This window comes from Pangasianodon hypophthalmus, chromosome 5 (genome assembly GCF_027358585.1).
Source record: "Pangasianodon hypophthalmus isolate fPanHyp1 chromosome 5, fPanHyp1.pri, whole genome shotgun sequence".
In the NCBI taxonomy this organism is placed as follows: domain Eukaryota; kingdom Metazoa; phylum Chordata; class Actinopteri; order Siluriformes; family Pangasiidae; genus Pangasianodon; species Pangasianodon hypophthalmus.
The window spans coordinates 20,958,273-20,982,980 of record NC_069714.1 but is presented as its reverse complement, the minus strand read 5'-3'; the positions used below and the strand labels follow the sequence as shown (position 1 = coordinate 20,982,980).

General features: G+C 40.5%; 1 protein-coding gene across 6 annotated transcripts in view; it reads left to right on the top strand.

Annotated features, from left to right (window-relative positions):
• pard3bb (par-3 family cell polarity regulator beta b) overlaps positions 1 to 24,708 on the top strand; it is a 273,499-nt gene that overhangs the window by 211,088 nt on the left and 37,703 nt on the right. For all 6 annotated transcript variants that reach the window (XM_053234427.1, XM_034304641.2, XM_026912654.3 and 3 more), the window contains 2 exons: positions 12,177 to 12,293; positions 14,164 to 14,445. In XM_053234427.1, coding sequence (XP_053090402.1) covers positions 12,177 to 12,293; positions 14,164 to 14,445 — 399 coding nt within the window. The remainder of the gene's footprint in view (positions 1 to 12,176; positions 12,294 to 14,163; positions 14,446 to 24,708) is intronic.

Here is a 24,708-nt window from a genome sequence, read left to right as displayed (position 1 = left end):
TTTGCTCTAATGTCTTTGGAGTGGAGGATGATGATTACGCTGGAGGATGACAGTGTAATTTGTGCTATTACAGGCCTGTGTGGCTAATGTTAACAATGTGCGCAGTGTGCTAATGAACAGGACAGATTAGTGGAGCTCTGTGCATAAGTATGATTATACCCTATGCCTCGTAGGCTTTCCCTCCATATTTGGTATAATGGTCTGGTATGAGCTTGTCAGTGACCATGAGCTAAACTGCAGAAATCTCTTGAAAAAGCCAGTCTCCACCTAGTAGTGAATATACTCAATAGATTTTGGCCCATCTTTCACATTGGTTCTAGACTAAGCTTATGTTTACTAATGGATTTCTTTGCTTAGAGCAGCAATGCACTTCTATCTTTCAGAGGAAAACTAAAATCCACAGTTCAGCATATATCACAAGGGTGCACTTTTTAACTGGGGAATTTGCGTGAGCTTTTTTCTTCCTCTAAGCTGCCCCGAGTCTGTTTGCATTTCACAGTAAGTCAGAAGACAGTCACAACCAAATGAATTATAGATTTCCTCCTCAATCTGGACGTATTCCTCAAACCGTTCTCTCATTTACAGAGGCTATCCCAATATGCTATGTCAGTCAAGTGTCAAAGGCTGGCAAGAAAAAAAATCATTTCAAGATGTGTACGGGAATGTTTATGAATTAATAAACCAATCTCAGCTTTTTTTTTTTTTTCCCTGTCACCCATGCAATCACTAGAGCACTTTTCATTTATGAGCAATAACTCCCGTGAGCCTGAATTCTAACTGTTTGGTTTGCAGGCTTCATTGTAGGGCTTAGATACAAATAAAATTTGTCAACATACGGCTCCATCTTGAAAAACAAATGGAGCACAGCAAATCCACAAATGTTCTCCAAGGTTCTATGAGGTCAAGTTGGAACAAAGAGAATGGTGGACACAGGAAAAGTTCTTCCAGACTTTGCCAGAAAGTCTGGTGGTGAACAAAAGCAGGATCCAGAGACTCAGGCAGAGGAAAGGCGTTCTGCTCGGCAGTCTGTTGCGTTGTCCATCCAGCCCTGTCCTTCTGCTCCACACCACTTTCTGCATGATACAGACTAGGGGTTCTTCTAGTCCTTCTGTTTTCTTTCTCACTCTCTCTCCATCGTTCTGTCCATCCATGCTCTGATAATCTTGCACTTATAAGCTTTCAGGCCTGGACCTGATTGCCAAAGCAGAAGGACAGCATCTTGTTAATGCGCTTTAGCAATGCCAACCTCTCTAACATTCATTTTAATGTGCAGTTGTCTCTCAGAGCCACCCGGGACAGTGTCTCTATACGTAATTAGCAGGCTGTTTGCTTGACGAGGTGTGATGAGGCTTTAGCTCGTCAGCGCCACTCAAAGCTGCTAATGTATGCAAGTGATGCGGCTGGCACGGCAGCAGTGGGAGGTGTGGCGTCAAACGGCCAGGAGGTTGTCACTGAGATGGCCGGTACAGCTGGAACACTGCTAACGCCACATGGCACTTTTTCTCACCTTTGAAAATGAACCGGCCTGCCCCAGATTACACACCAATCTCTCCAAAGTCCTGTTGTGTGACTCATTATTTATCTCAAGATCATAGGCCATCACCTCTTTCTGCTCTTGTTTTACTGAAGAAAAGCCTATGCATGGTGGTCTACTTTGTATAATGTTTAGCTTTCTCAGTGGCCACCTGTCAGATAGAACACAGACATGAGAGCCATTAGAGGCTGGACAAAGCCCGTAATGGCATGGTCTTCTGAAGGCTGTGAGATGAAAAGGAAGCAGTTATGTTCCATTGGAGGAAAAGGCACCCTACGCAATTACGACTTGAATGACCATCATCAGGCAGAGAGCTATTGATTGGCTTCCTCTGCCATTACTCTACTCACATGCTCAAAGCCAATCTAACCCAAGATCTCTCGGGGAGGTTAAGCACCTCTCAGCTAACTTATAATAGAGAGAGACGAACAGGAATGGGGGGTTAAGATAAAGAGTAAAGACAGGCGAATGCTTCCAGAAGTGGTTAGTTTTATAGACTTCCATCAGAGCCTCATGGATGTGATCATAGCACCAGTCCAAGGATTGGCATCCTTCCTCTGTTCTAGTTTAGCCCCAATTCTATCAATATCAGCTACCTAATGTGAAACCGTTCTGCAGGTTTCACACAAAAGAGCCAGTTCTCTGCTGAGAAAACTGTTTTTTTTTTTTTTTTGGTGAGGAATCAAGAAATGGTGACATTAGGGGGTCAGGGTCTCGTCATCTTATCACCATGGCAACAACTTGAATAGCCAGTTACTTGGTATGAACCAAACTGTGAACTGCAAAGTAAGATTGGAAGATCATTGCTGAAATTAAGTTTTGCAAGCTCAAACCATATTCCAAGCTAGTAATTCTTGTGCTGGATATAAATGGGTTTACATCTTTTCAGTAGAAAATCTCTGATGTTTAGGGGGAGTTTGGATATTTTTGAGAGGCTAGTGACTCCCTCCTTTGCAGCCCGCATGCTCGGCTTTAAGTCCGCTTGCTTTTGATCTGTCCAGATGAAGGTGCACTTACCTGTCCCGCCTCAGATCCATCCATACGAGAAAGCATCATCAGTAATTCTGTTTGATCCTACCTGAGGGTATAGGACAATAAAAGGAACCCGACTCGATTCTATACAGTCGTCCGACTGAAACACATCACACATACACATTCTGTTGAAAGCACTCAGACTGACAGGAAGCCACATTTGCATGTGAGAGTCGTTTTGTTGCTAGGAAAAGCCCTTAGGTCTGGGGTTGGGGTTGGCATGTTAATAGTCACATGAGAATAGAGCACTAACTAATTAAGACGCCGTCCTGCACAAGCTCACTGAAGAGCTGCAGATGTTAATGATTGGTGTGTGTGCTTTTGTGCATACTTGTGTGTGAGTGTGAGTGTGAAATCCAGGTCAGGAGCCCAGACTCTGGAGGGCCTTTGTTGTTTTGCTGTCCCATACCCTGGGGGACTGTGTGTGTATGAATGTGAGCGGTCCGTTTAATTGTGTTCACTGTCAGAAGTATACTGTCTTTTATTAAAGTGTAAAATTACCGGAAATTACTGCAAATTATTCTGTGATTTGAGTCACATTTGTCAAGAAAACTGTTAATGCCTGGCATTTTGCATTGTCCTCACTTTAAATGTTAAAAAAAACCACTTTTCTTTCTTAAATGTATTGTATTTGATCAGTGTTACAGTGATTATTAGGGCAATGTTAGCTTAACATTGTCAGCGTGTCGTTATTAGCTTTAATGATGGTCTCCCTAATAGCGCAGCTCATTGTATTATAATTACAGATCCAGTGATGTAGGGCGGATCCCACTGACACTGAAAAGAAGAGAAAGGGACCTTTTGTGGATTTACTCCCTCATGTCACTCTCCTCTTCTCTACACACACGTTTCAGCCAGAGTGGCCCCTGGTATCTGTAACCCCACCCTTGGGCCACCCAGTGCCACTCAGCTGGACAAAAGCCCTGCAGGTGTGTGTGTGTGTGTGTGTGTGTGTGTGTGTGTGTGTGTGTGTGTGTGTGTGTGTGTGTGAGAGAGAGAGAGAGAGAGAGTGAGTCTTAGGAGCACAGATTTTCTTTTTTTTTTTTTTTTTCCCACTTCTCTTTTCTTATCTGTGCCATTTTGTCTCTTTGAGATGCACACGTGTGGAACTTCCTTTAGTCCTTTTCATGAAGTGATGTCCACCTGGTCCTCTAATCCAATTCAGTTCATCCATTAGTATGCACTCATTAGAGGGCATCCTCTTACTTTCTGATGTCCTTTCTTTCTCTTTTGTCCAGTCTCTTCATTTTGTTTTATCCATCAGTCTCTCTGAACCTTTCTGCAGCTTTCATGTTCTTGCTTGGTCTCTTTTCTTGTTTTGATCTTCATTTGTTTCTTACTTTCATTCCTTCTTTCTCAATTCATGTTAGATTTTATTCTGTCTTTTTTCTATGTTCTTTTCTTAAATATCTCTACCCCCCATTTCTCTCTCTCTCTCTCTCTCTCTCTCTCTCTGTCTCTCGCTCTCTGTCTCTCTGTGTTTGTTTGGATTCCCCAGTTCCTCCCCAGTCTCTCTCGATGACTCAGCTCTGATTTGAAGAAGTGGTGTATCAGTTGAACTCTGGCTACCCCAGAGCCCAGCAGGTTCCTTCCCCACCCTGCCCACGGTCCTGTGCCCTCCTGCCTGGCTTTGACACAGAACAGATGTCCCTGCAGCTCTAGGTCTGTCTCTCTGTCAGCACTCAGCATCATGTACCCAGTGTGCCATTAAGCGTACCACCCCTGCCCGCTCCCCTCAGCTTTCATCACCATTATCCTGCAGGCGTGGAGAGTGGCGCATAGCCCTCTCTCGAACCCCCCAACCAGCCAAATGGAGGGACATAATTACAGGCATTTTGCTTTTCATAATGGCCAGATCTAGGGGAGTGATGGAGGTGTGGGCTGCACAGAACCCATTTTTTTCTGCTGATTTGAGCACAGTTTCGCAATTTCTCTGATTAAGGTTGGGAAATGGCTCGAGCTCGCTAGTCCGGCAGTAGATGATTTAAAAAGAGGAAAGTTTTAACCAGAGCCAAGCCAGAAGTGATAAAGAGCTAGCAGTGACAGACTGTGTGTGCGTGTCTGTGTGTGTGCGTATGTGGGTGTACTCCGTGGCCTAGCTGCCTGAAAGACAAACTGACAGCTCTCTGGGTTTGGACTGAAGATTTTCATTAAAACTTATCTTCCGCACATGCCAACTCTTCTCTAATACAACTCCGCTCTAATAATCATAAATTAAATACAGAATGATGGAATTATTTTGATAATGCCAAGGGAATAAGATTAAAATGTCAGAATTGGTCTCTTCAGTGTCCTAGCATCACTACGTTCAATTACATTTCCTCAGATTCAGCATCCATATTTAAAGCTTGATAGTGTGTATATCTGTGTGTGTGTAAATATATATATATATATAATATATATATATATATATATATATATATATATATAATTATGCTAGATAGTACATTGTGTTCTTATTAAAGGATTTTGGTCCAGTATATAGCTCTCCTCATCAGTACTCTTACATATCTTTCCTGTTACATTCACTGTATTCTAGCTTGTTTATTTATTTGAAGGTGTATGTGAAGTAAAGGTGTGTGTGGCCTCTCTGTAGCACAGATGGCTTGTGTGTGCGAGTCTGTTCGAAATGGCTGTGTTTTATGCTAATGAGCAGAGGAACATGCAGTGCTGTTCTGTCTTTGCTCTCCTGTTGAATATTCAGCATTCACTCGCCTGTTTCCTCTAATAACTGGAGAGCATGCTAATGAATTCATCAGGCTCAGCTGCTAATTGGCTGTTTGAGCAAGCCCGACTCCTTCAGTATGTTTCCCTCTGCCAATCAGGACTCTCTGAATTGTTCCATGTCGCTCCATTGTCTACCCATTACATTGATGTGTGTCCAAGCTGTTTTTTTTTTATTTATTTTTTTTTTATCATTAGTATTATTTTGTAGCTCAGCTTTTGTCGTCATTTAATGGCCTCATATCCTTTGCGGATATTGAGAATTAACAGTGTGTTGTGTCAGGAATGTTAAGCCACTAAAGTGTATTTTTCTAGCCTGACTTGTCTTTCTGTTTCCTGATTGGTTCATTTACTTTCTCCAACTGGCACCTATTAAGCTGCTATGGAGACGGCTCTCATTATTTCAGCTCAGGCCCCATCGGGAGCCACGGACAGTCGCAAAGGTCAGAGCCGTGACATCACCGCGACCGCGGCTAATCTCATTTGAGCTCTGAATCCTGCAGTAATCGGACTCCTCTTGTCAGAGAAAGCACATGAAAAGGAAAGTCAGGAATTAAAAGAGATTTAATTTCCTTTCTTTACATATTTCTCATTCTCACACAGAGATGGTCACAAACCTATATTGGGAAGCTGCTTTTTTTTTAATCTTCTCTTGACGTGTGTGTGTGTGCTGTGTGAAAGTGTTTCGGTGGACCTTTGTGAATGTTTTTTCTTTTCCCCTGTGTGTATGTGTGTGTTTTTGAGGGAATATGTGCATGCTATTCTCAGGAATAGTGTGTAATGAATATGGAGAGGCTGCAGAGAGAGCTAATTAAAGCAGTCAGGCTTTGCACTGGTCTGCAGGTGTCCTGTAACATTCCTCCTCCCCAACACACACACACACACACACACACACACACAAAGACATACACTTTAAGTTTAGATTTCACTATCTAGACAAATTCCCCTCATAAATATCAGATAGTCTGTTTGTTTGTGGACTAATTTTGTGGTCTTGAATTTGGTCTCCATTTTGATGTTTCTCTATGTATGCATTTTTATTGTTATTTGGACTTTAATAATTATTGTTGAAAAGAGTTATTTATAATGCTGTGAACTGGTGTACATCTATCTAATCCTGTGTGCAGCTGTGAGTAGTAATTAGCTAGGATTTTTCATTCCACAGTTGTTCCCTTTTTAGTGCTTTAGATTAAAGATTGATTCTGAGGATTGGAATTTGCCTAAAGCACATGCACAGAGAGCAAGTGATACCTAGAGTGATACCTTGTGTATCTAAATAATACACTTATATTACTGTGTTATAAATGTAGTATATTGGAAGAACAGAGCAACTCCACAGTGCAGAGGGCGATATTTTCGAAATGGGAAGTTGTGATTAGAAAATGACAGTGTGTGGAGGCATTAGTGATTGTGTGTGGTAATTAGGCCAGTTTGGGCCTCTGTTGAACATGAATGTGAGAAATGCTTGACTTGTATCTTAGTCACTGTTACAGACTAAAGTGCCAACCCATTACAGCTGTTTAAACCAGTGTGCTCCAGCTGTGCTCTGTAGACACGTAGTTCCACACCGCAACATGTGCACAGCTGACTCAGCATATATGTCCTGTTTGTAAGGTCAAGATTCACTTGTAACAAGTGCATGTTCCTAAGAGTTTTATTGTAAGCTTATACAGGACAACTACTGAAAGAAATATGACAGATTCTACACTAAAAAAAAAATCTATTTTGTCTCTGAATTGAGCAACCTTGTGTGTTAAGTGCTATATAAATGAAATGAATTATTATTTTCATTATTATGAATAAAAAGCGTTCCTCAATTGTTTTTTTAATTGTCAATGGTCCTAGCATTGTGAGAGCTTTCTACCTGGAGCCTTCTGAGAACCACATAGAACCTTTAAAGGTTCCTCGAAGGAGACAAACAGAGGATCCCTTTAGGGTGCAATCACATGTTTAAATAACAAAAGACTAGTTATTGTGTAAAAGGCTACTGATATTTTTAAGCAAAATATGTGTTTTTACTAAACCATTTTTTTTAAACATGTGTTAAAACTGCAAACAGAAATTCTGTTCACAATTTCCCAACTTGACTAGTTAATTGGCAAATTTGCATAAATGGCAGACCAGGAATGATGCCAGCATACTAATGTAGCATGATGTAGGTTATTGTAGGTTGAGCTAGCTTTGTTCGAATGAAGACTGTATTCAGGCTTTGTACTCTGTGTATAAGTGCACTGCATAGGGATTCTATATGTCTTTGTAGTGCGCTGTATGCCTACTGGGGAAGCTGTTGGAATTCAGTCCAAATGGCACACACATGCACAGAAATGAGAGATAAATGATATTAACAAACACTGCTCAATCTAAATTAGGGTGTTTCAATATAAATAGTCCTGCCCCTAGAAGCTCCCAGAGTTTAGCTCTCAAAACATGTTTGGGACAAAGTTCTGGAAAAACATCAATCAGGGTTTGGTTATTAAAAAAATCCCCAACTTTTGAGGCATACCATTATTTCTAAGCTGGAGAGATCCACAGCTGAGATGTAAAAGCTGTCCACAGGACAGCCATAACTTGGACACTCAACAAAGCTGAGCTTTATGGAAGAATTTGTGAGAAGAATGCCAATACTGAAAAAAGCTGTATGAAATCATGTTGAAGACTCAGACCCATGTGGAAAAATGATTTACTAGTCTGATGAGGCCAAAATCGAACTTGTCGTAATGTGCTATGTTTGACAGAAACCCAACACTGCTCATCACTCTGAGAACTCCATCCCCAAAGTGAAGTATGGTGGTGGTATCCTAATGTTTTGTGGATGCCTTTCATCAGCAGAGACTGGGAGACTCATCAGGCATGAGGATGGATGGAGCAAAATACAGGGAAATCCTAGAAGAAAACCTGTTGCAGTATGCAAGAGACATGAGACTGGGGCAGAGGTTCACTTTCCAACAGGACAGCGACACTACGAATAATGCCAAAGCTGCCCTGGAGTGGTTCAACACCAAGGATCTTATTTGGTAGAATGGCTCAAAGTCCAGACCTGAATCTGCATGAGAATCTATGACAAGGCTTCAGAACTGAAGTCTGTCTTCAATCTGGAAAAAACTTGAGCAGTTTTGCCAAGAAGAATGGGCAGGAACATCAGGATCCAAATGTGCAAAGCTGATAGAGATATATCTCAGAAGACATGCAGCTAAAATATATTTTGCAGTTTGTTTGTTAGTTTGCTACCAGTGGAAGTAAGGTGGGTGGGAATGACATGTCTTCTTTCACTTCTCTGAAAGAACTCTAAGAATGGGCAGAGAAGTGTGATAATGCATAATGTCATCATTAAGAGGTTATAAATCCACATGCAAGTGCCTGTGTGACACACACTGCCATATCTGCTACTCCCTCTCTGTCTCTGGTTAACTGACAGCATGTGTAATGGCGTCTGAAGCTTTTCCTCTGAAGCTCTGACGCCAGCAGCATGGCCTCCTCTGACAGCATAATTATTACCTTTATTTATCCATTTGCTCAACTCTACTCAGCCTCCATTTTTGATATCAGCCGCTTTGGCCCTCAGCGGAGTGTCAGCCAGCTTGTTTAAGAAAAGACGGCTTGACACGTCTCCACAACTGCACACGTTGGTAATTAAAGCAAACATGCACGTTGGTGTGTGTAACACATTTTTGTTTAGCAATTGATACTGACTTACATGTGTCAAGCAAATTAACCTTTTAAAGCGTATTACAGCAGGGCTTGTATTTGCCTTCACATTTCCTGTCCACAGTGTTGTCTCCTTGACAATGTCCTTGTGTGCAAGTGTGCACTCTGTAATCAGCCCTACACCCTCTTGTATCGATAGGTATATTGATATGCACACTATCTGCATGTCGTTTTTCGATTTAGGCTGGAAGTACGTTGTTTAGCATTCAGGCCACAGATGTGCTGGTCTTAATTAGGAAGCTGAATGGGCGTGCTGTGGTTGCATGCCAAACACCACGATGAAATAGCTCCTGTTTAATGAGATAAATGTAGCAATTAAGTTATGAGAGTGGTGTGAATCACACAGATAGGCTGCCAGAGGACAAATGACAGGAGGCAGTGTGTGTGTATGCGAATGAGGGTTTATGAAACCCCATATTTAAAGAAATGCTCCAGCATTTTTCAACTTAATCTCAACCACATCTGTAGCGTATTTCTGATTACACCAGACAACAATTTGACCTTTCCCTGTACTGAGAAAGGAAAAGTTGAAAATGTGTTTTTAATGGTAGTCTGAGGGAAGTTCTTGAATTCCCCTAATACTTTGCTTCAAATACACAGCATATAATACAAACTCAATAACACTTGCATTACAATTTAACAGTAAACGTTTTAGGATGAGACAGACGTGAGATAACGTCTTAGCTATGCTGTTCTTATCATTCATCCAGCTATGACATGAACAGTATGTTGTATGATGGTACCATTTCTCTGACAATGCATGGTCCTGCAAATGAGTCAGGACCAGTAGAACAAAAGATGGCTGTGTGTGTGTGTGAAACACCTGTGTAGGTCACTCAGAGCTGTCTGTGATCTACATCTGAGTCTTCTCTTCAGGTCGGCCTCCTCTCTGACATATGACCTGTGAATATGTCTTTCCGTCTGCGTGATTCTGTTTGTGACTTCAGTATCGTTGTTCCACCTGAGAGAAGAATCCTGTCCGTCTCCGCCATAGCATTGCTCACACAGTTGTGTATGTTGTCCATCATCTGTTCACATGTCCTCGTACTTTCATTCAGCCTTAAGTTGAGCAAGCAGTCTTTTCCCATTGGCACGTCCCATCTGTGCCTTGGCAACATAATGACTCAGTTTTCACCTGATTCTTTTAGCAGCTTGTATCTGGATTGTATTTAGATAATGCCTCTCCAAGTAGACTGAAATCTGATTACTCTGTCACATGTAGTATGTAAATCAAGCCAACACTTGACAACTAAGTTTGCGTTGTCATTTCTTTCCAGCTTTTCTAAAAAGATGGTTACCAATTAGTAAAGCACAAATAAACTTTTTTTCTCTGTTTAAATTCCTTAAACATAGAATACGGAGAGTCATGGACAAGCTTTTGTGGGGAGTCATTTTTCCAATGATTTATTTGTAAATAAAGCTGTCTGCCCAAGACACTTCAGAAAAACAACCCGTCAAGAAGATTATGTTTTCTATGGTACTATGGTGGAGCAGCAGATGGGTTGCCACCTCATAGCTCCAGGTTCCCTGGGTTGTGGGTTTCTCTGCCTTCTCTGGTTTCCTTCTACCTCTAAAAACATAACGGTACATTAATTGGCTATGCTAAATTGCCCCTAGATGTGAATGAGTGTGTGAGTATGTGTGTATAGTGCCCTTAGATTTAAATCTTTTTTAAATTCATATTGGACACATTTACACCCACATTTTTATGTAGATCTATATCCAGATATAATTCTGACACTGAAGACATACTAAACAGCCAGGTATTAACAGGGTGAATGTCGGCTATATGGAGGCAGAGAGTCGGACGACAGTGACTCATCTTTTGTGATGAGGTGAGTCGAGTCAGGGGACAGGTGAGAAAGTCCTGGCCCGGCTTGGCAGATCCAGAGTCACAGACTGGAGCGAATCCCTCTTTTTTAATGTTGCATGAAGCTTAGTGGAGATTCAGAATCCTTTCTGCTGCTGTGATCAGAAATGAAATCCCTGTAAATCAGCACTGCAGCTCTCAGAGGCTCTGTAAATAGTGCTACAGTTCTGTTTATCTGCCACATAAAGACATTTGCTGATGGAATACAAGTCAGAGTTCTTTCCCTCTTTATTTATGCATGGTAACACTTGCTTGGCCATTAAGCACAAGTCAGTTAAGTTGGTTATTAAGTAAGTGGACAGTTATGGCCGTGTTGTTTTAACACCTTTGTACATGCACATTTATTCTTTTCTCTCATGTGTTACTGTTCTAAGCTTTCTATTCATCCCTTTTTAAATGGCCTTTTTATTCTTTGCTTTTCATCTCAGTAGAAACTTATGTAGGTAATTATAGATGGGAACAATATCTAGTCAAGACACCTGAAGACATTTTCACTGTACATGTTGTGTATCATATTTAGTTTGCTAATAAAGCAGTTAAAATGCATAGAAATAAAAAATAATAAATAAGAATATAGGAAGTATAAATAAAAAAAGTTTATAATCTTACTCAGAGCCAAGACATTAAGGTTCCTAGCCCCTAATACATATAACATTTAATGTTTTCCCTTTTTGTGATAGAGTTAATGATGTTTACAAATTAGCAAGAAAACTGATTGTTAAAACTTTAATTTAGCATTTTAATTAAACATTAAAATTCAATCGGGGAAAAAAAGGCAAAGGTCTATTTTTTAATGAGGAAAGCAAGATCCCTGTGCTCCCCAGTGTGCGCAGACACACACACACACACACACACAGAGAGAGAGAGCATGATTTCTGTAATGAATATTATATGTAGGTGTAAGACACATAACTATCATTAGGATATGATATTGCGTATGTGCATAGGGATCAGTATTGTGCATGTGTGTGTTTTTATAGAACAAGGGTGTTTTTCCGCTTACATCTGAGTGTGTGGTTAAGCAGTGTGACAGGAGCACACGTAAGAAATGACCTCAGTGAGCTGGAAAGACTCAGTCGGGTGCATGGGGCGCTCAGCGAGTCAGAGATGATACATGTTAACTGAGCATCTTTACTGCCACACACCCAACCCTAAAGACACACACACACACACACACACACACACACACAGAGTGCTGCTAGGGGTACATGGCTGGATATATGCTATTTACAAACAGTGATCATTCACTGATTTTACTCAGTCTGACTCTCTCTCTCTCTCTCTCTCTCTCTCTCTGTGTTTCTCTTTCAGGTTTGGAAAGAAGAAGGAAGAGAAGAGTAAAGGTGAGAACAAGACGAGCACACCAAAGCATGCATCAGAAATGCTGAGTGAGGAAGAGTTGGAGAGGATGAAAGAAGAGAGGGAGAGGTGAGACCACCTGTGCTAGATCTCTTAGCTGTTTCCTCCAACTGCTCTTCACACCATTACTGTCTAATATTAATCTGAACATGGAAATTATGGCAGTGTTTGTAATCTTCTTATCTTCCTGTATCTTCTTAAAACATACTAGTGGCTTGAACATACCACTGGTCATAGTGTAAATGTCTTAATTCTACATTATATTACATTTGACTACTTTAAGCCCTTAATAATTAATTGTCTTCTATTAGAATTTACATGGTCTTGGATTTGAGGGTATTAGGCTATGTTTACCTTTCATTCACGCTAGCAAGCAACAAAGTGACAGACAGTAATTTATTTTCTGTGCAAGTTTCAGACACGCAGTCACGATTCCAGCTAGAGTGACAAGCTGCATTTAAAATGAAATTCCCTCATAAGTAAATGTGTTATGCAAATTCTTTATGCCTGGGTAAAGACTTAAATCTGAACGATTGGCTCCAGTAAATTCCAAACTTTAAGTGTGTGTAGCCCACTGTGTCATGTCCATCCTCCCCAAACAAAAAAAAAGAGCTTTACTTTTCCCATTCAAAATCGTGTGATGCCCAGAATGTTAACACACTGAACTACAGTTTCATCTTCTCCTGGGTTTTGTGGCCATTAAAATGCATTGTATTAATAAGTAACAATAACAATGATAAATTATACTGTAGACACTTGAGTGGTGTGAATTCTAGAGAAGATGTAGTTTTTGTATTTTTCTTGCTGTGGAATAAACTTAAATAGATCATTTTTCTAATGGGCGAGTTATTCTGATGTGTTTTTATTTGTTGTATCATCAGTGTAAAAGTGTTCAATTTTCCTTGAATACCTTCAGAGACCCTACAAATATAGAATAATAAACTATGTAATATAATTTTCACTTCTGAAGTTCAGCTAAAAAGCTGAGGAATGTCTTTACATCTTTATCCATATAAAATGCCAAGATCTATAATTATGTGTGAATATTCACATTCTAAACATCTATATGTTTTCCTGCCTTCTCACACACGCAGGGCTTCAGTATTGTCATTGTTGTATTTTAGTGATTTATTTAACAGCCAAAGCTTCTAGCTGGATGAACATGCCGTTATTCTAACTTAAAGAATGCACCCATTTAAACTGGTGTTTTTGAGAGCAGTGGTACTTTATATATTGTAAGATATTGTCGTCGTTATTAATAAAAGTATAAAGCTCTTCCAGAATTTGTGGTAGGAGAATAACAGTAGTCAGTGGAGAGGTGAATTATTGAATAGTGATATTTCAGTTTGCTATTTTGGGAGAATCATGAACTGTTAGAATAGTCTGTGATCAAACTGTAATAAGAAAGTAGAATTAAATAAACAGAAATCTTATGAGGTCTCTCACTTGGTTGTGTGGAACCTGCCAGTAGAGACATGAGAAATAAATTAATTTAGTCAAATCAAGAGAGATATTTGCACATTATTTTGTGTTGTGTTTTCTGAGGCTTATGGTGAGTCAAGAGAGGCACGTTTTCCTCCTCTTCTCTTCCATATGGTCCAGCGTGGCCCAGAAGCTATTTTTCTGTGTTCCTGGCCTTCTCTGGCTTGAGAGAGGAAATAAATAAATAAATAAATAAATAGAAGCAAGCCATTGCACTTCTTATCTGAGTGTATTGATCATGTCCCTATTTATCCTGCAAGTCATATTGCTGTAAATACAGTCGGCAAGGAAAAATAACAAGCTGAGGTATCTCGGACAGCAAAACGATTGAAAATAAGAGTAAACTCCAGCAAAAGCCACATGCACTTAATTATTACATCTCCTGAACCCTTCATACAGAAGCCGACCCTGTGGTTGTGTTTATATCTGAACCCTCTCTGTTTTCTCTGTTTACCAGGATTGAAGCGAAGCACCAGGAGCTGAGAGATCGACAGGCTCGAGACCGCTTTGTTCCTCCGGATGTAGAGGATGACGATGTGGACCCCAACTACGCCCGGATCAACACGTTCAGAGGACGCCCGTCTCCGTCTCAGTCTCCATATGGGACCCGCAGCCCATCGCCTCAGAGAGCCACACACCCCACCAATCACAGTCGAGATCCATCAACTGAAGATCCGCTTGATGGCCTCTACGCCAAGATCAACAAACCGAGAGGCCCAAACCCACACGGGGCTGACAGGTGAGGAACACACACACACACATACACTTTTAGCTATAGTTGTCTGGTAGTAGCAATCGTCTTAAAGATGCTTTCACACATCCACCGTGCTTCTTAAGTAGAATTATTGGTAAATATAATAGAGTATTTATATTTGGTAAGACTCATGAACTCATCTTTGTTGAGTATTATAGTGTGTTCAAGATTATTTTAACAGTTTCACTCGTATTGTTTGGGCGTACAACTTAAGATTTTTCCATCTGTGCATACACACACATTTACACATACATATATACGTACACGTATTCATTCGTGCACATACATACACACTATAGCTTACTCCCTGCATGTCTTTTTTTGAGCTGTAGTGCCTCTACACGTTGTACTTGTTGACTAATGAAGTGCTCGCAAGTAGTCCAGAACAGCAGCATTCACACTATCAGGAGATTGCGAGTTTGAATCCCGACAGTACCATAGCCATCCATGGCCTGGAGCCAAGGGATGAAAACTGGCTGTGCTCTCTGGTTGGGAGGGGTGCCATATTATCTGTCCTCTGTCAATCACAGTGACACTCGCCAATCATGGGCATCTGTGAGCTGATGTATCCGGAAGAGTATTACTCTATTATTTTTATATTATATAGTATTACTCTATTATTTTTATAATATATTATAAAGTTCCTGTTATGTATTACTGTATTATATTTATTTTTCCTCTCTATGTAATAGTAATAGTGTCAGTTGCAATATGCCATGTAAAGGCAGTACAGTATGCCAGTATTCTTTTGGGGTTGTTGTTAAATTGATTGTTCTGTGTAGAAAATCACAAGACACGTGTAAAACACTGTGTATGGCGTATATAACTTCAGACATTTTCAAGTCTTGGTCCTCTTGCCAGGTTTTGTGTAATTATGTATCTCGTGAGCTTTTTTTTACTACTTCTCATAAGCATTATTAAACATTTCCATTGACTGAGCATTTCTTCAAGCAGAGTCATGCAAAATGTGACAAAGGTCTAGATCAGCTGTGATTTTGCTTTCAGTACTTGTAACAATCACAGAAATGAAGTGTTGTTTTTCTGAAGTAGAGAGTCAAGACAAGAGGACTTGAAAAGTAAGAACAGATGACAGAGGCTGCCATAGTGTGTCTTACAAATCAAGTTCTTAATAATATTAGCAGAAGTGAGCATCATGTTTTAAAGATTGTCTCTAAAACTGCTTAGTGGAATTATCTCTGGATAATTAATGAGTAAGACTGAAAGCTGATGTTTTGCTTGTGGTTTCAGGAGGCAGGAGTACTTAGAAATATAAGATATTTTTCATATCGTGTATTTTCGTATCACCCACGCGTACATGGGTCAATTATTTGTGCATTTCAACAAATAAACCTATTTCCTAAATGAACTTGAACACGAAAGGAAATTACAGTTTGTGCCATTTATAGGCATCACATTTTCATGTAATTCTTGTCTCATGTCTACAGTATTTTAATTTGTGCTGCAGAAACAGTGCTAAAAAAAAGTTAAGAGCTATGGTAAGGAACATGCAGTTAGTTTTACTCTGAATATTAGGAATAATCAACAAAGATGCTGATCTGACGTGTCTTTGTGTAACAGATTTGTGTGTCAGGTGTAAATTATTTGCAATACCGTCTGCGTGAGGGAGAAAGAGCTGCAGTGCTAATTGTGTAATTACGTTTATGTACATACTGTTCGTGGTTTTATCCTAATAACTGCCAGAAATTTGGAGGATGATGTGAGTTTTCTCATGTTTACTCATGTGTTGATGTCTAAGACTAATCAGATCTGCCCTGCGTGGTCCCATCATCCACTAATACATCTCCATATGCGCACACTTCCACAGTCATCATTGCTCTCTCTCTTTAATACATAACCACATCAATATTATTGACCTCACGTCTTTTCCATCATCCCTCACAGAGTGGCCTGTGAGTCCCATGAATGACTGATGTGCTGCTCTTGACCTCGTGATCTACCACTCCATTTATGACCACCTCAAATAGTGGGGTGCACTATAGAACAACAAATAACTCCACCTACACACGCACACATACGCTCACTCTCCCCAGCTGTCAGCACTGAGATTAATTTAAGACCCATGACAAATGATTTGCCACTTCCGATGAATAAAGCGTCCCTAATTTCCTCACCTGCTGCCCAGGTGTGAGGAGGTGTACTGCGTTTTTCACTGCATATTAATTCCCCACCTGTCTCTCTGCGAAATCCTTGCTTTGGAATTGCTGAAAGCCTGCTGATGCGATACTTGCAGGCATGTTGACATAGCGTGATGAATTAGTTATACATCAGTGGCGCCTGCGCTCAGAGAGTCTGCTAAATGTGAGAGTCGCTGTGCCGTAAAGAGGCTGTATGATTTAATACCAGCCATGGAGAGCCATTAAAGAAAGCGAGTTATTTAGAAAGGCCGGCAATTTAGAACAGTCTGCTGCTCGCAACGGTCGTAAAAAAAAAAAAAAAAAAAAAAAAAAAAAAGACCACTCAACCACCTCTGCTATCACACAGGCCAGGGAGTGCAGAGAGTCATTAATCGTTATAACATTCTCTACTCTGTGTTCAGTCTGTCGCTTTGTTACACTTTGCAGTAATTTTTTTTTTTCTGTCTGAAATTACGGAATAAATTAGCTTGGATAAGTCTGAAAAGTATTGGAGTGATGGCTGTAGTAAACTTTGGTTTTGTTTTGTTTTTCGGTTGTCCCACCCATCTTTCTCCCACCATGAGAGCTACTCTACTGTCGTAGAACAAAAAGTTTCATTCAGCATGTTTATGGATTTGGCCCTTTGGGGGAACCCTTTAAGAACAGTTCCCTTTTAGACAGGATTTTAAATGCAACCCCTTTAGAACCCCAAACAACCCCAAAAGAACCCCGAAAGAACCCTTTTGTCTGTAAGTGCACACCCAAGTTTATTTCATCCTTTGAATTTAAACAAGAAAACTGTTTGAGTTTTATTGCACTATGGAAGCTATTCTATTAGTTCATCTTTTTTTGCTGTGCTACATGGTCTGGAGCTGATGGCGTTTTTTTTTTTTTTTTAGATCTGCAGCACACAAGGTGTAATTTTACAATGAAAGTTTCTTGATTTAAAAAAAATTATATATATATATATATATATATATATATATATATATATATATATATATATATATATATATATATATATGTATTTATTTTTTTTTTTTTGGAAATATGGCTAAGTGATTATGGCTTTGTGCTATGTTGGGCTAGGTTGTGAGTTCAAATCCCTACTACTGGGTCCTCGAGCCAGACCCTTATCCCTCAACTACTCAGTTGTGTCCTGTCTCAGTTGTGGGTTGCTTTGAATATCTTTCACCTAATTCAGACATCTTGGCGCACGTCGTTCAGTGTGGAAGCTGCTTGTAGATGACATTACAGAAATAACATCATTATAATGAGATTTTGTCATTCCAAACAAAATACAAATCTACAGCCTAAAGATTTTGCTTATTTAAAATACGATTTTTAAAATGAATGACTTTGAATATTTTTTTTGGTACTCTGTCTCTTTGTCCTTCTATCTTCATTCATGATCACCCCCATGAGAATAAAAATATCCCATTTTTTCTCTCTTTTTTATGGATCCCTCTGCATCGCAGTCCTGATGATGTAACCTCTTAAGCAAGGATTCATGATCTAATGTTTCCTTGTAGGCCCACACACCTGTTGAAGGCCAAGCTTTCAAACTTCAGGAAAACCAGAAACCTGCCCCAGAAGCAGCAGTGGTGTGTGAGCTCAGCTTATTCTTTCCTCCCCTCATGTATGAGGCCAGTACTGTGCTCTTTGAGAGCAGCCACTTCACTCTCATTCCTTTAAGCCTAGCCTGCACCTACAAAAAAACCCTGTCCTTTTCATTCTCCATGTTGAGCTCTTAGCGTGCAGGCACTCCACCTCGCTGCCCTTGTTTTCCACCTCTCCATCTTCCCTTTCATCTGAGAGCCAGGGCTGGAGAGCAGGCAGGCCGTGGGGATTAAAAGGAGCGAAGCTCTTGAGGCGCTTCTTGTGTGGGAAAAGAGCGGGAGTTTTGGGGGAGGAGGGTGAAGGCTGCGTCTCCAACCCTGAAAAGCTCCTGGAAAAAAAATTCCCGTTGTAACAACCCCAGCCCTCTAGAGCTCTGCTCCACTCCAATTAAAAACTAATCATTCTTTCTCTGGAGAGAGCTTCCAGGGAGATGAAGAGTGGGAGAAGAGGAGGGAGTTGTTTTTGTGCACAGTGACTCGGTGAAGGAGAAAAAGACGGAAATAGAGGTGGACGCTGTGGTGTCCCATCTCTGCAGACCTTACTAAGAAATAAATCAGGAGGATGCAATAGACATGAAAGGTGGAATGGAAGAAGAAAGCATCACAAGCCTCACTCTGTCCCTGTGTAGTGAATGGTGTGTTCAGGATGTACCCATGAACAATAACCTCCACGCTGCCCTGAACAAACAGCCCGCCACTCCCCATCAGCCGTCCAGCAGGGTCAGAACTGAACGCTGCATGATTCCATCAACGACGACACGGCAGGTCGACTATGTTCACTCAAGCACCCTATCAGCTGCCATTGTGCTCCCAATATCGCTGAAAGATTTCTCTGTGCCAAACCGGCCGAAATGTGCCACGGCCAGAGCTTTTGCTCCTCCCCTCCCACCTCCCACCTTCCAGTTCCCTCCTGCTCCACATCCAGCGCTAGAGCTACATTGCTGTCAAAGTAATTATATAAATCAATAGATGGAGAAAGAAAAGCTTTTAGTGCAGGTTGGGTGAGTGCTCGAGTGCTTTTCTCCCTGTTAATTAATCAGCCATTCTGTTGAGCTGAATGGGTGCTCCAGATGCACACTCCACTGCTGTTTTTACAGACTGCCAAGCTGGTCTCTTAAGCATTGCCCTGAATCCGGGAGCCCCCCTTCCCCAATACCACCTTTCCCTCTCTTTCTTTCTTTCACTTTCTTTCTTTCACTTTCTTTCTTTCTTTCTTTCTTTCCCTCTCTCTCTCTCTCTGTATATCCCTGAGACAGGTAATTGAAGTGGGACCATATGTGCATGTGTGTGTACACTTGGGCCAAAGAAAGAGAGAGGGGAGGTTGAGAATGAGAGAGGAAGGCCTCTCATATTTGTTCAAGAACTTCCTGGCTGCCACTTATTGAATGAAAATAATTCCACTCTCTCACAATGGAATAGGTGCATACACAGACTTTGTGTGTTTTTTCTTCTTACAGATGCATCTTGTAGCTTAGCAACACGTCTTTCTAGAGATGTCTTGTGTTCTGTTTTTAGCAACAGCAAGATTTAAGGTTTGACCATTTTGCAGGATTTTGAATTGTTTGCATTTCGTAACTCATTAGTCGAGTTGAACTCTGAGCTTTTTTTCCTTTTGCTTTATTCAGCTCCAGAGTAACCAAATAAGGATACTTGCTTTGTATTGTTTGTCACAAATGTCAGGCCAGGTGGTCTTATGTGTAGTTGTCTTACAGCAGTGTTCCTGAGTGTGAGAGGTGTTTTAATGAAACAGCCCTGGCCTCAATTGGCCACCACCTGCATAGCAGCAAATTAGAATAGTGAGAGAGAGAGGAAGAGAGGAAGAGTCAGAGAGAGAAGAGGAAAGGAAAGAAAAAACACATTGATTGCCTGTCCAAATAATGTTATGCTAGCCAAAATATTTCTAATTATTTCTTCAATTGCAAATGGCATGTAAAAAGTGCTGTCACTTCTGGTTAGGATGCCGCAAAGCCAACCTGTCATTGAGGGCTATCTTTTGTTGTCAAATTTCATTTCTGGAAATGTCTACCAATTAGAGCGCAGCGGCCTGGTGCCATTAGCAAGCAGGGGAGCGGTGGAGAAAATTGAGAGATCCACTGCGTTCTGCTCCTTGCTCCCTCAGCCCTGCCTGTTAGAGCATTCACATACTCACAAGCGCTTCCTCATGTCTTCTCCTAGTTGCTGCTTAATAAACTCTGTTCTGAAGCCAGGGAATTTTCTCTCTTTTTGTGGTTTGTTGAGGGAATTAAGATTAGATTATATGAGGTGAAAGCACAACATACATTTTTAAAGTTTGCAGCCTGAAGAAAAGGCAAGCCTTTAGAAGCAAGTAGTAATCATCAGTGAGGTGATGATTGATGCCAGACAAATTGATTATTTTCCTGTGAACTGACAGCACTTCCTGATGTGTTTTATTCCCATTATACCACAGCAATGGCGTAAGCACTTTTTATTTATTAAAGAATGTCACGTCAAACCTTTTATCCGTTTATAGTTGCATTTAATGTCATGAAACCTCCACAAAGCTAGTTAGTTCCTGTTATCACTTAAGTTACAAAATGCACGTTTTAACAGCTACAAACAGTCGCTCCTTCACTGGCCTCTCTTGTTTTCTTTCTCTTAAAGTTAATAAGAAAAAAAAATGCAGCTTGTCATGTTACCGAGAACCTGCCAAGTCATGCGTTATGAAGCCTTTTGCGTGTGTACACTGGAGACTTCTTCCAAAAATGATAAGTAAATTTCAACAATTATACATTTTTAAACTGCTTATGTGGTACATTTGCCATACGAGTCCCTGTGCAAGTTGTCACTATAGAAACAATAACACATATAACTAATGCTTTAATATAAACTGATGGTTTGAAATTACAGCCAGTACTAGTGTTAGAGCTGCTCTTATAAAAATAAATAAACACCTTCTGAACAATCAGATTCAGAAATTCAACAGCGCTGTTCTGTAAATGTAATATATTTAGCATTTCTAACATCTGCTTAGTTTTGAAAGCACTCTTTAAAGACTTACTGTCTGTTCTGCCTCAGTAACTGACAACCTCTGTGAAAGCGAGAGAGGAGGATTGAAACAGGGACAGAGAGAGGGAAACTGAAAGGAGAAACAGATTAAAGAAGAAGAAGGAAAAAGAAACTGAAATGCGCTGTTTGTTTGTTTCATGTAGCCTGATTAGGCTGCAGATTGAGAGGAGTGTATACATGCTTCTCTCTTTGTCGAACAGATAATGATGTCTCGCTTTTGAAGTCTGTAACTTGTCAGTGGTCTCTCTTCCTCATTTCCTCCCTCTCGTCCCCACTGTCTCTCTGTTGGTTTTACTGACAGCGTTTTGTGGTCTATTGCTGAGATGACATAATTAGCTAACTGGACTGTGCTTTTTGGGTTTTGCAGTTAGGAGTTTGGACAGGCCTGTCTGCTGGATTTATGTGGGTTCTAGCTGCAAGCAATTATTTACCCTGCACTTAAGATCCGCTCAACTCCATGCCTCGTTCCATCGTAAAATAGCTAACAGAGAGGTGGGAATCCAATCAGGCTCACAAATAATAGAGGTTTATGTTAAAATTAATTGTGGAATAGATGGTGCTGGAAAAAAAAGAAAGGGAATAGATACACACAAGAAAGCAGTGAGACCCAAAGCCCTGTCATTCCTACGAGTCTATGGAGATGGGCCTGTAGTGTGAGAGATCTTGTGAGCACCAGGGTGTAAAAGCAGTGATTTATGACATGATTCTGAAGACCTTACAACATTCCCGGATGTTGGCGATCTCCATTTAACAATATCACACCCCTATAACTGAGTTCATCACCGGCTGTCAGTAAATCCATCTGCCTAGCTCATAATCACAAGGAGTTTTGGGGTCAGTGGCTGCTGTTGATGGTGACTTTAATGGTGGTTTTGCTAAAGGGTGCATTAAAGGTACATTTTTGAATCCCAAATAGAGAATTGAGCTTTGAGACTCTCACAGGGGCACACAAATGAAGAGCATCAGTGCAGCATTTGGGACAGGGAGAGTCTGTGCTATATGGAGAGAAAAAAATACCTTTTTTATATAACCAGTAGTAATAAAATTCATTTAAGTATTTATTAATTGACTATAAATCTGAGAATTATTACAAAATCACGGCAAGTTCATTTAGCGTGTGCAGGCGTGTGTGTGTGTGTGTGTGTGTGTGTGTGTGTGTGTGTGTGTGTGTGTGTGTGGAACCAGGTTACCGCATGCCTTATTAATGACTCTATTCATTTGTAGTATCTCTCATCTCTCAGCCTCCTTTGGAAGCTGGCCAAGTACCCAATCACTTATGCATGAAATGAATAGATAAAAATTGTCTCTTTTATTCCCTTCTTTCTTTATTTATTTTTCTGACCGAGCACTAATTCTCTCTTGCTGCAATCAGACAGCCATCACTGTTGCCCGAGGGAATCGATAGCATAGGCTGTAGTTAATGTCTGGATCTCTTGCTGCTGTGAGAGGGAGAAAACAGATATCTGTATCCTTTATTGTACTTTTCCTGCTTTCCGTTCTGTAAAGTGTCATTGTGGAAGAGAAAGAGTGGCGGAGATGATGAAGACGCCAGGTGCTGGAGCTCGGCTTACCTCTGCCAGGTTTATAGAGGGAGAGTTAGAGTATACCGTGCCCTTCTTCTCCATTCTGATTTCTAATCTCTCCCTCTCTCTCACTGTACGGTTGTGTATGTTTGTGTGACTGAAACATGACTGATGGGGACTTCATTTAAAATCTGAAGGCTGTGCTTTGTCAAAATGGCAGCTGTAATTAAGTTTCATGGGTAAAATATAGTCACATGCACAGCTCTTAATCCCTCCAGTGCATGCTCCGTCTTGGGACAAACTGAAAAAGTAGCCTCAGACCATATACACACACACACACACACACACACACACAGAGGTAGGAATGTTATCATAAATCCTTAGATTAGCACTACATCATAGTAACGCATGTGTTAATATAAAATCTTGATAAGAGCATTACATCCTCAACATGGTGTCACGCAGCCACTTCAGGCCTTTTGTGGTCCAAAGTAAGTCTTTTTTTGAATTGCGTCTCATTTCAGATTCCTGTAACACGTCATGATTACATTCATGCAGCTGTAGAAGGTTATTGTGGTTTTGGTGAAGATGTTTGCTGTGTGTGATCATACAGCGCTGTCGGCCTTTTGGTAAAATGTCTGTGTGAGAACAGCGTGCACCATTTTAGCTGATGTCAGTCTCTATTGGTCCAACGCTTTACTGAAAACAGATTTCATTTACAGGTCTGTCCCAAAATAATGACCTCAGTTATGTTTTTGTTCTTGATTGCTTCCAAAATAAACTGCATAGTAATATGGTTGTTTTTCCCCTTTCTCTTTTTTCCTTAAAGTATTCAACATTCAGTCTTTTGGTACAAATTTTCAGTGTGTGGGTTTAGTTTAGTAACTACTTAAGGCAAAAGAAGCATGATGAGGAGAAACACATGCAGTATATTTACTAGTACATATGAATGTATGGATCAAAAATATTTTAAAATGCATTTTACATATCATTTTACTTGTAAAACCAGTGTGACAATGTATACTATATGGCCAAACGTTTGTGGGCACCTGACCATCACACTCATATGTGATGAACATCCCATTCCATGTTTAGTGCCCTTTGCAGTTATAAGATCCTCCACTCTTCTGGGAAGGCTTTCCACTAGAGTTTGGAGCGTGGCTGTGGGGATTTGCCCATTTAGCCACAAGAGCATCAGTGAGGTCAGGCGAGGCCTGGGGAGCAGTCAGTGTTCCAGTTCATCTCAAAGGTGTTCAGTGGGGTTGAGATCAGGGCTCTGTGCAGGCCACTTGAGTTCTTCCACTCCAACCTTGGCAAACCATGTCTTCATGGACCTTGCTGTGTGCACAGGAGTACTGTCATGCTGGAACAGCTTTGGGACTCTTGTGGTAACAGATGGGGGAAGGTCTACATATGGGTGTGATGGTCAGGTGTACACAAAATTTTGGCCATATAGTGTATTTCATCCCAAAATGCATTTCAAAAAAGTTATTAAAAAAAAAATATATATATATATATATGTATATATATATATATATATAAAGGAAATATTTCTGGCCATACATTTCATACTTTTCATTCTGTATCCAGCATTCAGTTCTACAGCTCCCATATTGAATGGACAATGCTCATGTTCTTCATTACTGCTAAATGTTCTGTTGTTTTGTATTTATTTTTAGTAAGGCACTTTTCCCCATTCCAATCAGTACACTTCTCTGATTGAGTTCCTGCCTTTTTTCCTCTTTTCCCCCTTTCTGTTCTTTCTTATTCATTCTTCCTCTTTTTTTTTTGCAAGGCACCCCATAAATTGTGTAAACTAGCCATGAGGGACTGTTGTTGAGCAGCGAGAGCAGAAGATAGATGCAGCTACATGTCTCAGCTCTGTTCTTCCTGGCCCTCCATCACAGAAATTGAGGAGTGAAAAATGGCAGGAGGGAGGTCGGG